Source organism: Ascidiella aspersa, chromosome 1 (assembly GCF_963924565.1).
Source record: "Ascidiella aspersa chromosome 1, kaAscAspe10.2, whole genome shotgun sequence".
Classification (NCBI taxonomy): domain Eukaryota; kingdom Metazoa; phylum Chordata; class Ascidiacea; order Phlebobranchia; family Ascidiidae; genus Ascidiella; species Ascidiella aspersa.
In genome coordinates this window covers 18050394-18067337 of record NC_139447.1, presented here as the reverse complement: position 1 = coordinate 18067337, position 16944 = coordinate 18050394, and the positions used below count along the sequence as shown (strand labels likewise).

General features: G+C 34.7%; 1 protein-coding gene across 2 annotated transcripts in view; it reads left to right on the top strand.

Annotated features, from left to right (window-relative positions):
- The window catches only part of LOC146168139 (protein phosphatase 1 regulatory subunit 21-like), a 49555-nt gene extending 32861 nt beyond the window's left edge, over nt 1-16694 (top strand). Inside the window, exons 13-19 of one of the 2 annotated variants that reach the window (XR_014498637.1) lie at nt 3712-3884; nt 5868-5963; nt 6531-6605; nt 8759-8800; nt 9297-9402; nt 11917-12015; nt 15968-16106. Coding sequence is in view for 1 of the 2 variants with exons in the window: in XM_083389294.1 (XP_083245420.1) it covers nt 3712-3884; nt 5868-5963; nt 6531-6605; nt 8759-8800; nt 9297-9407; nt 11917-12015; nt 15968-16096 (725 nt within the window). In the remaining variant the exon portion in view is untranslated. Of the gene's footprint in view, nt 1-3711; nt 3885-5867; nt 5964-6530; nt 6606-8758; nt 8801-9296; nt 9408-11916; nt 12016-15967 lie in introns of both variants that reach the window. The other variant, XM_083389294.1, reaches the window with a different exon arrangement.
- The last annotated feature ends 250 nt before the right edge of the window (nt 16695-16944 follow it).

Sequence of the window (16944 nt, the reverse complement as noted above, 5' to 3'; positions counted from 1 at the left end):
GCAAACAAAGTGGTGTACACTGCCTGGCAGATTTTTTATTTAGACTTGCGGCGGTAAAATATGTTGTTTTGTAAGAGCAATAAGTTAATTCACTAAGACGAGACACTTTGCACAATGGATGTTGCACGCGCTGGACAAAAAAAGCACAGCAGGGAGCCAGCCGCTTCGCGGCCAGAATAAGGCAAGCGATATGAACAAATTCTGTATTAAAGGTTTCTGCCGCCAGATTAGAGTAGATAGCTGTAAAGAACTAAATCAAACACATCACACTATTGATTTTTGTCCCCAATTAGAGGCGTATAGGGGTGCAAGAAAAAATTGTCAAATATTTTTCAATTATAAAGACAAGTTATAGGTTTGCTTCGCAGCCAAATTTATATTAAGACCACTGGCAATCAATCTTGTAAAAGTGCACCATGTCCAACCTATAACACGCAACTTCGGGCCACATCCGCTTTTGCCTGCTAAAGCACCGAAACTGGAAGCACAACATTGGGAGTATATGGACACTGACAAATAAGACCCGTTGAAAGAATATAGAATAACCAAGGAATAACACCCTGGTAAAGTATAGTGGAACTGTGCTATACCCCCCCTGGTATAATATAGTAGAACCGCGCTATAACCCCCTAGCAAAATATACAAAAACCGCACACCCTGTCTAGTTATGTGGCCCGAAAAAAAAAATTTTTTTTTGGACACATGTTGTTTTTGTCCGAATTATTATTTTTTTTTTTCAGTCAATTTTTTATGGCTCACTTTTGACAAGGAAAAAAACATAGTTGGAACATGAAATTTTCACAACTGTTAAATACCCTCCCAAAGTTGTTTCTAATATAAAAAAAAATTGCCTAGGTTGTAAGGGGTGGTTTTTAGGGGTGTAAAACTGTCATTTTTTGTTAATTTTGGTTTTCGGCACTTTTCAGAGATGAAAAAATGTAAAAAAAATCTGATATATTTATGGATGATGGATACATTACATATACAATGCTAAGTAACAAAATTTTGGACATTAGACCTGAACTGTTTATCCGGGGGGTCAAAATGCACAACACTTTAGGAAATTTCAAGGATATATTTACACTAGAAGGAAATGACATAAAAATCTGAAAATTTCACAAATGTTAGAGACCCATTTAAAGCTGAAGTTAAAATAAACATTTTACCTCTTGAAAATAGGGGAGTATTTTAGGGGAGCAAAATTAAAATTCGGCCGTTTTTGTGTTTAGAGGTGTCTAAAAAACTAAAGAAAACATTGTTAAATAGTTTTCAATTATAAAGACAAATTATAGGTTGCTTCACAGCAAAATTTTAACCTTCAACTCAAAATAATTAAACCATGGGGGAAAATAATTAACCAAAAATATAGAAATTAAAGTGATTTTTTTAAGGAAAAAAAATTGCAAACAAAGTGGTGTACACTGCCTGGCAGATTTTTTATTTAGACTTGCGGCGGTAAAATATGTTGTTTTGTAAGAGCAATAAGTTAATTCACTAAGACGAGACACTTTGCACAATGGATGTTGCACGCGCTGGACAAAAAAAGCACAGCAGGGAGCCAGCCGCTTCGCGGCCAGAATAAGGCAAGCGATATGAACAAATTCTGTATTGCAGGTTTTCTGCCGCTAGATTAGAGTAGATAGCTGTAAAGAACTAAATCGAACACATCACACTATTGATTTTTGTCCCCAATTAGAGGCGTATAGGGGTGCAAGAAAAAATTGTCAAATATCTTTCAATTATAAAGACAAGTTATAGGTTTGCTTCGCAGCCAAATTTATATTAAGACCACTGGCAATCAATCTTGTAAAAGTGCACCATGTCCAACCTATAACACGCAACTTCGGGCCACATCCGCTTTTGCCTGCTAAAGCACCGAAACTGGAAGCACAACATTGGGAGTATATGGACACTGACAAATAAGACCCGTTGAAAGAATATAGAATAACCAAGGAATAACACCCTGGTAAAGTATAGTGGAACTGCGCTATACCCCCCCTGGTATAATATAGTAGAACCGCGCTATACACCCCCTAGCAAAATATACAAAAACCGCACACCCTGTCTAGTTATTATTATTTTTTATTTTTCAGTCAATTTTTTATGGCTCACTTTTGACAAGGAAAAAAACATAGTTGGAACATGAAATTTTCACAACTGTTAAATACCCTCCCAAAGTTGTTTCTAATATAAAAAAAAATTGCCTAGGTTCTAAGGGGTGGTTTTTAGGGGGGTAAAACTGTCATTTTTTGTTAATTTTGGTTTTCGGCACTTTTCAGAGATGAAAAAAAGTAAAAAAAATCTGATATATTTATGGATGATGGATACATGACATATACAATGCTAAGTAACAAAATTTTCAACATTAGCCCTGAACTGTTTATCCGGGGGGTCAAAATGCACAACACTTTAGGAAATTTTAATGATATATTTACACTAGAAGGAAATGACATAAAAATCTGAAAATTTCACAAATGTTAGAGAACCATTTAAAGCTGATGTTAAAATAAACATTTTACCTCTTGAAAATAGGGGAGTATTTTAGGGTGGCAAAATTAAAATTCGGCCATTTTTGTGTTTAGAGGTGTCTAAAAAACTAAAGAAAACATTGTTAAATAGTTTTCAATTATAAAGACAAATTATAGGTTGCCTCACAGCAAAATTTTGACCTTCAACTCAAAATAATTAACCCATGGGGGAAAATAATTAACCAAAAATATAGAAATTAAAGTGATTTTTTGATGGAAAAAAAATTGCAAACAAAGTGGTGTACACTGCCTGGCAGATTTTTTATTTAGACTTGCGGCGGTAAAATATGTTGTTTTGTAAGAGCAATAAGTTAATTCACTAAAACGAGACACTTTGCACAATGGATGTTGCACGCGCTGGACAAAAAAAGCACAGCAGGGAGCCAGCCGCTTCGCGGCCAGAATAAGGCAAGCGATATGAACAAATTCTGTATTGAAGGTTTTCTGCCGCTAGATTAGAGTAAATAGCTGTAAAGAACTAAATCGAACACATCACACTATTGATTTTTGTCCCCAATTAGAGGCGTATAGGGGTGCAAGAAAAAATTGTCAAATATTTTTCAATTATAAAGACAAGTTATAGGTTTGCTTCGTAGCCAAATTTATATTAAGACCACTGGCAATCAATCTTGTAAAAGTGCACCATGTCCAACCTATAACACGCAACTTCGGGCCACATCCGCTTTTGCCTGCTGAAGCACCGAAACCGGAAGCACAACATTGGGAGTATATGGACACTGACAAATAAGACCCGTTGAAAGAATATAGAATAACCAAGGAATAACACCCTGGTAAAGTATAGTGGAACTGCGCTATACCCCCCCTGGTATAATATAGTAGAACCGCGCTATAACCCCCTAGCAAAATATACAAAAACCGCACACCCTGTCTAGTTCTTTCATGTTTTGCTAATTTATTATGGTTGTGATAAAAAATTATTGTCTTTCTTGAACCAAAAGCTACATTCATCATTCTACAACTGATTGAGCTATGCCACCTGGTTCAGCTTACTTAAATGATAATCAGTTCTAAGGATGTGCTTTTATCCCAACCACTTTTTTCCTTGCAGGATTTTTTGTAAACACTTCTGTTTTGGTATGCCAAGATTCAAATTTATATTTTTAATATATTTATTGTGTCTTTTATCTCCTTATCTGTTATTTAATTTTTTCTTATTGATTAGTGTTGCCTGGCAATGCAACATCTGGTGTAAGCTCTGCCAACGCAACAATACAATCGTCAGAATATTTGACATCTGTAATCCTTCCTACTTCCCCTCCGTACATTCCTTATAAAGATGCTCTTCAAAATGAATATTCCTTTTCAAGTAAAAGCAAAGATGATTTGTTTAACCAGGTGAAAAACATCAATATAAATTGATATAAACTACCATTGTCAAAATTAACTCCTGGTGTAACCTAGTTATTTATATATATACTCTTTGCTATATAGATTATGTTTCACCATAATAAGGTCATGGTAAAATTATAAGAGGATCAATCCATGTCAATTTGCAAGGCCATGTAACCCATGGTTTTAAATCTAAGAAATTAGTATTAACATGTTCGCTGCGATCCCAAATTTTCGTTGCATTCTTGTGGTGAGATCACCTTTACCTTTCTATACCGCTAGCTGCCGCCAGAGCTTTCTCGCCATATTTCGTTGACATGTTTTCTTCACTTTAAGGAGTTCTTTCAGACAGTTTAATCGTTTGTACGCCGGTGGGGTGGCTCGCTTAATTTTAAGCAACTTATAGAGTAAAGCTTAACTATTTGCTTGTGTGATAGATCAGAAGTAATATTTTGTGAGTAATTTCTGTTTCGTGGCAAAATGAATCCTGCATCGTTTTGTGGGGTTGCGGTTGTCGTATATTTTGTCAAGGGGTATTTTTCAGGGCCTTATTTTCATGGGTGGTTAAATAATTGGGTCATTATAAATAGGGTTATTTACTAGGTTAATTTTTGTAATATTATATATTACACTTTGGTTTATTTGTTTTACGGTTTTCAATATTTTTAAAATTTATTTTTTTTTATTTAAATTTTAATTCAGTTCAACCAACAGTTTTCTTATAAATCAACTTTTTGTATTAATATGCCATAAAACCACCCGATTGTTGGGTTGTTCACTCCTGTAAACAAACAAGGGATTCGTGGTATTATTTCTATGGTTTACTAGCGATTTGGTGTACATCAAAAGCATATTGATGAACATTACACAAGGGAGATATATTGCTAGATATTACTGTCGCTAGGTAGGCGTAGAGAACTTCAATAAAATTAATGTCACACTATTTTATAGCGAAAAAATAGGACCCGCTTTCAGTTTTGAACCAATAAACTCAATTAACATAATAAACATAAATTTTAAAGAAGAAAGCAGAATATGTTAAGTTTTAAAGTTTAACTTTATGAGTACCAGATTATAAACCCTCAAAACTATTTGAGGCGCAATTAACATTGCATTGCCGTGAACGTGAAAAAACAGTAATTTTTTTGTACGACCCACCGGTGGGTCACAACGCAGTTAGATAAATTTTATGCATGACCCACTGATGGGTTGCATCGCCGTGAACGTGTTAAATTGTACAAAACCTATTTCAGGAAAAAAATTATGTGTTAATTTAATTCAAATATTTTGATACAGCCTTTTTGTAAGGTTACTTGTGCAGGGCTGGTCGGTTTAGACATGGGCCTCCTATGGGCCACTGGCCAGATCCAGCAGCAAATGTAATTTATCCAACCCGCCACAGCTTTTACAAGCTATGCACAAGGCTATTCCAATGTTTTTTCACTAGTTTTATTACCTACATCAAAAACAATTGTGTCATTTATATATACTGTCATAATGTTTGCGTTTTGAGAAAATTTGCAAAGGTGCCGTGCTATGGATCACAAATCAAGATTTTGCATTATTACTATCAAACTTTTTGAAATGATAAATGTTAACTCTTGTATGTGCTGGTGCATAGTTTTTAACCACCAAAAGTTCAAAACTTAAAGATCCTTTATAATGTGGAATTGTTTATTATTCTCTATGTGTCTATGGACTGTATATCTCCTTGTGTTAGTTTTTGTTTTCTAATTTGAATCCAGGTTTTGCCAATGATATATGTGTAGGGATATTTTAATAAAGACATTCGCTATCTCAAACATTTCCAGAATATGAACAATATTCTAGTTGTCATGATTTGCATCATACTAGTTATTATGATTTGGTTGGTTGTACAAATCTATGTTGTTTTTGTTGTTTTTAAATTAAAATGGGTGGTTACATTTCTCATTGTTTCTGTTCATTTGATATGGAATGAAGTGTAAATAAAAACTGGATATATTATAGCTTGAAGTCACTGCAAAAAAGATGAATAATTTGGAACAAGAAAAAGAATATTGGCAACTGGAAACACAATTGCTTCAAATGAAGTTTGATAAAACTGTTAAGTATTGTTTTATCAACATAAATCTAAACCTAATCTAAAATACATGTCTAGTTAATGTTTGATTTAATTTGGTTCCTTTTTAGCATAATGATGAAGTTTTCTGTGATTATTTTTTCTAATTTGAAAATATGGAAAATTTATCCGGCATTCTCTTGAAGTGCTATTTTTATGTTGGCTTCATAGTTGGACTGTATGCTCAATAAGCTGGGGCCAAAGAAAAGCCTTTAATATACTAGTAACTTCAAATTATGAAACCCTGTCCCGCAAATTGTTTACTCACTTAAAAAAATGTTATTTGCATACCTATAGCCAAGTTAATAAACCACTTTTGTGGAATGTGTTTTTTTCGTATTGTCGCCTTAGTCTGTGAAAATCTAGTTGAAATAGGAATGAAATGTTGATTTATATCTTTAAGGACGTTGCTAAGAAACGTTTTGCAAAGAGGGTTTGTGAATTACATAACCCATCCTAAATTTAAGCGCATAAATAACGATTCTTGCTCTTTAAAGATCTCTTGAAATTTGAACATGAATTCATCAAATGGAAATATATATATTTTTAAGGTTTCAGAAGATTTTTCCAATGATTCCCGACAGCGTTCTATTTCAGCATCTCTTCTACCCATGGACAGTTCATTGGTGAGAATTTGGTTAAGGGTGATGCCATTATACTGCCCTTGTGGCTTGGGTCTGTTTAATTATTTCCATGCTAATGTTAGCTTGTTTATTCATAATACTGTTTTGACCATTAGTGTTTTTTCAATTTTAGTTCATTGCCTTTTATTTCAGGCTATGCTATTCACTATGGTAAATATGAATGAATAGTGTAGCATTTAGCCTACTTTGACGTCACTATACACGTGACCGTTGTCCACTGAAGCGTGACCTAACGCCGAATAGTGCGCTTTGATCGTTTCGCATTCATTCTACTATACTCGTCTTACGAATAGCGGTGATTCAAGCCGCTTACGAATAGCGGTGATTCAAGCCGCGGTTTTTATAATGTCAGACTTTTAGACCCTAGGTCTTGGACAATGCTCCAATTGGACCTTTAGGTAAGCTCCCGGCGTAGATAAATTGAAAATAATCGCTGAAAATTCACAAAAGATAGCAAAAAGTGTGAGATAGAATTAATACCACTTGACTCACCCTAACCCAAACGCTAACCCGAACCCTAAACCCAATAAATGTGCGTTAATGTAGTAATTATTTGAACACTGGGGAAAAAGCCCAAACTCGGGTTGGCGTAATGTAATTTCTCGTCCAGGATATATAGGATTGTTACGTCACCAATTGCTCTATTGGGACCTAAAGCGTTTATGTAATTATTAAATCAACGCACATTATTTGGGTTAGGGTGCTGGTTAGCGTTTGGGTTAGGGTGGGTCAAGTATTATTAAACTTAATCTTCTTATGCAGATTTGTTAAGTTAAATTAGTGCATTATCCAACACCTCAAAGTCTAAAAAAGTCAGACTCTTTGATCATTTGGATGCACTAATTGTAGTAGACCTTTTTTGCTGAGAACTGCACTAATTTCTGACGGATCGGGTGTAAAAATCATGTTACAAATAGCGTAATATCCTGACTAGAGTGCAAAAATAGGGTGTTAAGTGGTAAAACATATTACTTCTCCAATCGTTGCACTACGTAGAGTAGAGGTTACACCTTCGATAAAACAAATTTCATATTAGGTGTATTTTTGGTATATCGCAATGATCGGATAGATGATAATAGTAAAACAGCAATCACACTGGCGGCTGGTCGTCCCTATGCTTTTTACCGCTTATTTGGACCCACAATATGTCCGACGATTTATTACTTGTTGCAATTTTGTATGTAACCGAAAGGTAATGTTCCGTATAGTGTATAAAATAGGTGGACGATAAAAATAGGTGGAATTTGTTTGCTTTTCGTCGGTCGTGGAAACATGCAGCCTAAATTCTTATGCAGAATTTGTGACTATTTCTCACTGATTGTGCCTGAAATCGCTTTACATCTTTCACGTTACGAAAACCCGTCACATATATCGATAGGGAACCACTCACAAACGTATAACCTTAAATTGCAGCAGCCATTGTTCGCATTGCGTGACATTCAAATATTACTGGTACCATGTGGCGTCCAAAAATCTCGTTTGAAGCTGAAAATTGTTTGGTATTAAAACCGCCGCATTAAATGCTAAATTTTGCGAAGTTTACCTAAATTTTACGCGGTAACAGACATCAAGAAGTTCTTAAATATAATTTTTGCGCGAATACGTTAAGAGTTTTACGATATGTCGCGTGCGCGCCTGTGGAGAAGCGAGCGCACTGTGTCCTACATGCTCCTTTTGTTAGATGGCATACCCGCGACCGACGGGACAAACATATCGCGACAATAGTCCGGCGGTCAAACTTTGCCATTTATTAAAAGAGATATGCTCTGTCATCTTTTTGAATCTTTGGGCAATTCCTTAAAATTGGCCACAAATTTAAACCTTTCTTATTGCTAATAAGTAGTAATTAAAAGGGGGTTACATGAATGCTGAGAAGGTTGGTTAGACTTGTTGCTCACTTGAATACAAGTAGAAAATACAAGATTTATTTTGGGTTTCAAATGTATATGGTTAATTTGTGTTTAAAACAGGCGAATCAAGAAAAGAGATTAGATCCAACTGTATTACATCCCAAAGGCAATTAAACTGCTTTTTTGTGTTTTTTATTTAAAGTTTACCAATATACGAAAAAGTATTGATATACTTCAGCATTACTGGCAGTTCCAGTTTGATCTAAAATGTAGTTTTTGTTTTAGTTGGGAGAGTCCAAACACAGCATTTCCCAGGAAAATCAACTGGTACGTAAAATGTTTTGAAAAGAGATTTTTACAAACCTGGTAATGTTTAAACTAAGATTTAAACTACAAACGTGTTCTTTACTTGTTGTTTCTTTCACTTCTTGACCTTAATTGTTATCACTTAATAAATTGAAATAACTATTGGCATATAATCAACTGAGTTGTCTATGTTTGATGAAAAGCTTTTTCTGCTTGACGGAATTTGCGGAAATAAATAGCTTTCTGAATGTTTAGATCTATTTTTTTCTTTGCCGAAACTGTAGCGTCGCATAATTTCACTATTTATTGAGGGGCTCTTACAAAATCATTTTGATCACATAACCTCAAGAGCCTTCGTGCAACATCTTATTCTATCTTATTATTATCATTTCAGCCTTAATCCCAATATAAAAATTAAGAATATATATATATTTTATAACTGTATGCTCACTCTAGTGACTTTGCAAGTTTCAGATAAGGAGTATACCTATTTCAGTATTCCCAGTTTATTTTTTAGAATTTTCAATCAACTGAAGAGCTTATCAAACAACATATGGCAACACGTATTTCAGAAGGTGGAAAGAAAATTCAAGCTGCTGAAGCTAAGTCTATACATTACGAAAGTGAGGTTAGTCATGTATTGTATCTTAAATAGTGACAGCCACATATATAGATGAGTTGTCAAATTCGTTATATTTATGTTGGGATTCTGTAAATCAATATTGCTATTTTTTCTGGCTTTACCTTTAAAATGGTTATGTTTATCCTATTTTTGTTAAATAGTTTGAAGGCTCGCCCGCTACTGTTATGTCACTGTGCTTATATACGCTGGGAGCGTGGGAGCACTAGCTCAATGAAAAGTTCACGCCAGGCCACTTGGCGTATAACCTCACGTATGTTCGTTCACCATATGGTTAGGCAACCACTGTTAGGAACAACTGTGAGATAGATTCAACGTAGCTACCAGATAAATTAAACGTAGGTACTTAAAAATGAATCGAGGGACAAAATAATGCATATGTTTGGCCTAAACGTTGTAAATTTGCTTTGGAGAGTGCAACGACGCTTGTACTGCGAGGCGATAGGATAAAATAGAAAGAAAGCCATGTGCTTCCACACAGAAAACAATTTCTCTCTTTTTATGAGATAAAGTCGTGCATCTTAAGCGAGCGTCGTCGCAAACCGGTCACGGCTAAACAATTTTTATTTTCATTGTTTTTTACGTACGTATTACGCAGTTTTGTGCCGGGTTTAAGTATTTCCTTGAATATCGCGCAAATCTGAACAAATTGCTGTTACAACTTCAAAGTTGTATGTTTGTTAGTAATTCTGGATCGATACATGTCACTGGTTTTCACTATTACAGAAACAACACACAACATTGCACTTTGATTGCATATTAAATTGTCGCAATATTTCTTAAACCATCGGCTGTAACATGCGGCTTCATCAATTTTTTATAGCACGCCAGTCGATTACATGCCGCTTCCACACAGGCCGCATCCTTGTAAGAAGATAATCTTATTGTGGAAAAGCATTAAATTAAACCCTTTCAGGCACAATAGGCGGTCAACAGTAAAGGGATAATTGACGCAGGGTATACGACATAATATGTAATATAGGTATTAAGAGGCACAGCTTGATGGAATCTTGCATTTTGTTTAACCTATATTCGAGAATGATTTGACCCGGGGAATACGCATTTGTTATGCCAATATTTGTGGCCTAATATTGATGCTGCTTTTACAAAGGCCGAATCCTACTTTAATGAGAAAAGTATTTACTCGACCCAATTTATACACAATACGGAACATTACTTTCGGTTACATGTTAAACTACACATTCACTTACACGGAAATGGTACACCATAATATGCGATGGTGATCAACTATTAACAGCTTGATGGCTTTATACATTTTTAACCACGCAAAATCGGGGCATTGCCCGCATGCACATATAAGAGTCGCGCTTATTGCAAAAGGCTACATATTATTATTAAATATCCTATTTAACCGGGCAACGCCTATTTATCCTGGGCAACGCCGGGTATTTCGTCTAGTATAGCCTATAATGTGGCTTAAAATTTACTCTGAAATTATGTTAGACTGTGATCGCTATGTAGATAATTTTAAGGGCAGTATATGTTGAAGGCTGTTTGCGTTACCACCTTTTTATTAAAAATACTCGAGAATAACGTAATAAGCAATAGTGACGAAGACCTCACAGCATATTGGATTGTTTCATTTTCTTTAACTACGCAAATCTCAGGTTGGTTTCGCAAATTATGGCGCGTATTACATGGATGTAATTCATTTACATAGCAGATACTACTATAGATTAGTCCTTTATCGGTTAGAAAATCTATTTAACCTGGAAAACGATGGGTATTTAATCTAGTAACTACATAAAATAAGGGGAATAGAACACAATGACATCTTCAGTACGTCAACTCGCTGAATATTGACCTAAAGTTGACCTTGAGTAACCCCGTAGGGAATTTTTGTCTAAGACCAGCAGCCCAGCACGTTATACGATGAAATGACACTTTTTGTAACCTAACACATTAGACGAAATTTCGACACCAGGCATTACATGTTAGTTGGTCGCTCGCCCAGTAACACTTGATTGACCCTTAATGATACAGCGAAGGTTATCGCAAAGTGATTGGTCGCCCGAAAATCGCCTACGTCGCACTGCCTGGCTACATTTAACGCAAGCACTATGTCTATAGATGTGTTGCCAGTGCTACAGGCCTTTATCCAAACTTGCCACTTACGTACGGTAAAACAAAAAAATGATAGCGTTTCCAATTAACTGATATGAGCGGCAAAATTGGATTCGAATAAGGACCCAAAATTTTTCTTTAGAAATACCTAAATAACACATTTAAAAAATATCAAAGTCACATTATTGTGACCAATCTCTGAATGTTTAAATACGCCCAATAAAAGTAATAACAAAAATTGTGTTTGTCCCAAACACGTTAACCGAAAAACTTATGTTTAGTCATTTAACCTAACTATCCAGGGATTAAGAAACAGAAACAAGTTAAAGTGAATATTTTTTCTTATAGAATAGAAGTAGGCTTCGCAAATCGTTTGTATACACATTCTAACACTAATTTGTATTTGTTTAAGTGTCGTTCTCTTCATAAGCATCGGGCTATTTTACAATTGAAGAACTCTTCACTACAACACGAGTTAGATAAATCTGTTCAGACTGTTTCTCAGTTAAATGTAAGTATAACCAGAATATTATTTTATAAATACGACTAGTTTTATAGAAAAATGACATGCCACGTAGAATCAGCCTTTACGTGTAACTATTTTGCCAAATCTATTATTTTACAAAATATCCTTTTAAGCCTGATTTAATGTACCAATGTCATTATTTCTAAAGATTACATGGTTTAGGTAAAAAAAACTACTGGCAACAATCACGTCAAACTCTGACGTCATTAACATTTGACCGAAAAGACCCCGGTGCAAAACCATTTTGTCCCTAAGAGTAAAATAGTGTTTATGCCACCGCAATCAGGTAAAACCCCTTTGTGGACACCTTCCAGTTAATTAACCAATACAAAACTCTAATAGGAATATATGTTGAAACATATTTATTAAATATCTTAAATTCTTTGAAAGCTTAAAACACGGCCACACGGGTGTATGCAAAAAAAAATAAAATACTGCACCCTTTCCGCTGGTGTATAGTCGTGAGTGCAATTTTAAAATAGTTCATTTATTTGTTTAGGATTTTGCTAAGTTTTTTTTATGAAGAAGTCTTTAAGTTTGCATATAACAGCCGTCACTGTAGGCCAGTGTTTCTAACCTTTTTTACTTGGGGGCGCACCTAGAGACATTTGAAAACGAGGCGGCGCACTTTGCGAGCGAAGCGAGCGCGAAATTTTTGAGGTGTACTTCTATTTCTAAATTGCTTGCAATTTTTTATTATATAGGCTTTAGTTGCATATCTTAAAAGAGACTCTAGCCTTGAGATCAAAATAAGAACAACTTCAACTTCGGAATAAAAGACAGTTAGGAATAGGGCGTACACAAGACTAAAACTTAATAGTCGTAATAATGACGAAATCGAAATCAGACCTGAATGGCCAAAATAAGGCCTATATAACCTTTTATCTAACCCCAAACACCATCCATAACTATCACTAACTCCCCGAATATTTTCAACCCTAACCCAATTCCTAGCACCACCAACTACCCGCCCATAACCCCAAACGGGGGCAACAAATCCGGGGCCAAAACAGCGGCGCCCAAATGCCAAACAGGTGTCCCCCAATCATTCCATACCCTTTCCCTACAGTCTTGGGCGTAGTTTTGTCTAATTAAGTCTTACTCCGAATTAATTTTGGGCTTAATTTGACATGTTTATTGTTTAGGTCTTATCTAGACTATTTTAGATCTTATTCTGTCGTGGTGGCGTTATTATGTCGGTGGTCTTAGTACTATGGTATTAGGATATAGATTATCTTATTTAGATGTTGTTGCTTTGTAGGTCTTATTGTGTTTTCGACTTGAAAGTACTGCGGAATCAATGAGCTAAGCTTGAAAGAAAAGTAAAAATACATGTTTTATATATTAAATTAGTTATTCATTTGCTCGCTGCGCACCTGGCAGCCTTCCATGGCCCACCAGTGCGCCGCGGTGCACCGGTTGAGAAGCGCTGCTGTAGACAGAGAGCTTTGGTAAACCGCGCATCCTAAATTATACTGTTTTAGCTGTTGAATTGCTATATATGACAATATTTGTAATTGCAAGTAGATAATACAAGGATCAAACCTTAATGCTTGGGCCTTGCGACACTCATAGTTGTTGACAGATTTTATTGAGAACCTTATTTGTGAAAAATTGTCAATACGCAATAGCCATGCGAGTATTTGAAATGATTTACTGTAAACCTACAGATCTGGCACATGTTACCAATTTACTAAATAAAGGTGAAATCGTTGGTTTTGTAAAACATCTTGAAATCCATTATACCTATACAGACTACTTGAAAAAGTTAAGAGGGCATTATGAAAAAATACTGGACAGACCAGTGGAGTTTGTAATAACACCATCGTTTTCGTTTTAAATGACAGGTTTATTCACTTAATGTAATCTCACATCACTAAATCACTAACCAGTTCGCGTAAACGTTCATTTGTTTAATTCTTAACTTTTCACAGGTTTAAACTTTTACACGTTTAAATACATTATTTTTAATTATTATTCTCAAAATGTTTACCGAAACCTTGTTATGGCTTTATGTCTCTGAGCTACTTTCATTATATTACGAACACCACAGCAGATGAAATGGCAACCCTTGATACGTACAGAACCTACAGCAATATAGGTTGCATGAGCATTTTTTTATCTATGAAGTGTAACGATGAAAAGAGGGATGGGCATTTACGACAGATGGGTTGGCACTTTGATATAATTATTTGGTATTGATGAACGTGCACGCGGAATATTGTGGTCAACTTCAAGAATGTTGCGTTTCTTAGATTTCACATTTAAAACTGTTTCAAAGGTACATTCACACTGGCTTGCTGGAGTCGATTTTCAGGTCAACGCATTGTTCCCTCACTTGAAAACCGAAAAAAATCTTGCAAGTCATAGATTATTTTAATCAAGTTGCGTAAAATATGATTTGAAATATAAGTCAGTTTTTCTCCTTAAAATCTGCATTTGTACTTCTCAAAAAACGCATTGATTTTGTCTACAAACTGAATAATACTTTTTACTCTCCCTTGCGTTTACAAATTAAGAGTCTTCCTTATTATGCCAAGTTTATATTTAGTTACGTAACTTTGTGACGTCATCTTATGAAAAGTTTCTACACATTGTTCGTACAGACCGCTTATATCTCGGTTATCGTGATTATATTTACACTGAAAAAAAAAACTACTCCTCCTATTGGATTACTATGGAAATACACAATAAGACGTGTAAAGCAACAATATCTACATAGGAATCATCTATTAACAGGTAGTATAATACTATTTTGATTCTTATCGTCAGAGACACAACACCTCCTCTGTCAGGGACACAACACATTTGTGACTGCACATTGTGTAAATCTTTTCATTCAAAAGGCGTGGTGCACAACATGTCATGTTTTATTTTGCTAAGATAAACTGAATAAACTATGAAAGTTAACCCACTTTTCCAATTTTAATCAAATGAAGGCAATTTTAAACTCGACTATAGTTGTTTGTTTTCTAGCACTAGTTGATTTGTGACGTAACAAATTAAACAAACACTAACTAGCATTAATATCGTAGCCCTAAGCCTAAGGGATGAAAATTTTGAAACACCCTATACTGGTGTATTGCGGGTTAATTCGCATGGCTTTGAGTTTAAGGCCCTTGACCTAAGTTGTATAATTTAAACTAAACCTTTTTGTGTTTTTCTGTAATTTCAAATTACAAATTATAACAAACTCAGCTTAATTAAAATATTGTAAGCTACCTTTGTAATTATTGGTTTTAAAACAGTTATATAGTTTACCATTATTTGCAACCAATTGGTTAAATACACTCAATTATCTAAGAATTGTAATTACTATACCCCCATTTAATGCAATTCAACACAAAAACAGCTGTAACAGCGTTTTGGCACCTACTCTGTAGTCACAAACCAGTGAGATTACGCAACCTTTCGCTAAAATTATTTATTATTGCCCAGAAATCAAGAATTCAGTATCTTAATGTTCACAGTTGCTCATTTTTTATTATTTAATTGCAAGCCTGGATCCTAAATACATGCCTCAACACTACATTTTATATTAAGATTTGATGCAGGTAAAAATGTTTATTTGGAATGTGGTGTAAAATCAAAGCTGTAGCTTATATCGTGTTTTACAAGAATAATAATCTTTCAGATGTCAAAAATATTGTGAACGCTCCCTAATGTACACGGACACGGAGCGCCCACGTTGAGAAACCCTGCGATATTCAAACCAAAGTTTACAGAGACTGTACAAACCAGATTACAAAATAAATTGCTATATAGTGAAATGTGTGGTTTCAACAGAAATGTCCAAAACATGCTTTGTGATGAAATAATCAAAACACTGGATGAATTAGATTAAACTTGGCGACTGATTTGTTTTGTTATCAACATTAGGAATTAATTTTATCCAGCTTTACCAAACTTCGAATCAGCAAATTTGTTTATTATGTAGGATGAACTTGCAGTCATTCAGAGAAATTATGAAGAACAATTAAGCTTGATGAGTGAACACCTTGCGATGATGAACGACAAACTGGCTTTACAGAAAGATGAAATAAATACGTTGAAGTTTAACAGCTAATCAATTTAGTTAAATTTTGCGTCTTACTTCAGTATCCAATTGGCAGTATAAATTCTGTTTTAATATCAAATTCTTTTTGTTGTTGTTTTTTGATGATCTTTTGTTTTTGACTCTAAGCGTAGCAACAGGCATGTTTCAATGGTATATCACTGCGGTATTTCAATTCTTGTCAACTAAGATAAAATGCTAAAACTACAGACATAAAAAAACTACTTTTATAAATTAATATTTGTTTTTATGTGGTTGGAGATACGCTATACAGGTATATTATACCGAGGTTGTTTGTTAAAAGGTATTTTAATACTTTTATTGTCAATAATTTTTCAATCATTTTCTTTGTTTTAAGTCACCCCATATTATGATTGTTATGTGTATTTATATTCACCGTTGGTTGATTTTATCTACGTTTGCCAGTTGCGTATAGACTTAATTTTTATTTACCTGATTTGGTGATTGCCAATCAAATTTCATTATATAAAGCTCTGTGCCACAAAAATGTCCCGTCCTGATATTTGTTCGTAACAGAAATGGTAACTACGAGGAGACTTTTTTTTGAATCGAACAGTAAATTAGTCCGGCCTTTGAGCTTCAGCATCCAAGAACAACAACACAAGCCTACATCTGTTTTATATGTTGTCGCTCACTTAAAAGCGTAATTTAATGTAATAACACAAACCCTGACATCATCCAAACCTATACGCTGACCACAAAAACTAGGTAGGCCTATATGATATTTTATAAGTTATTTTAACGATGGACAATATAAATGCAAAATAGTAGTTGTCTTTAAATTAGTTTAAATAAAGGGGTTCGCATAAAATAAACGCGTTGCTTGCTTAAAGTTAATT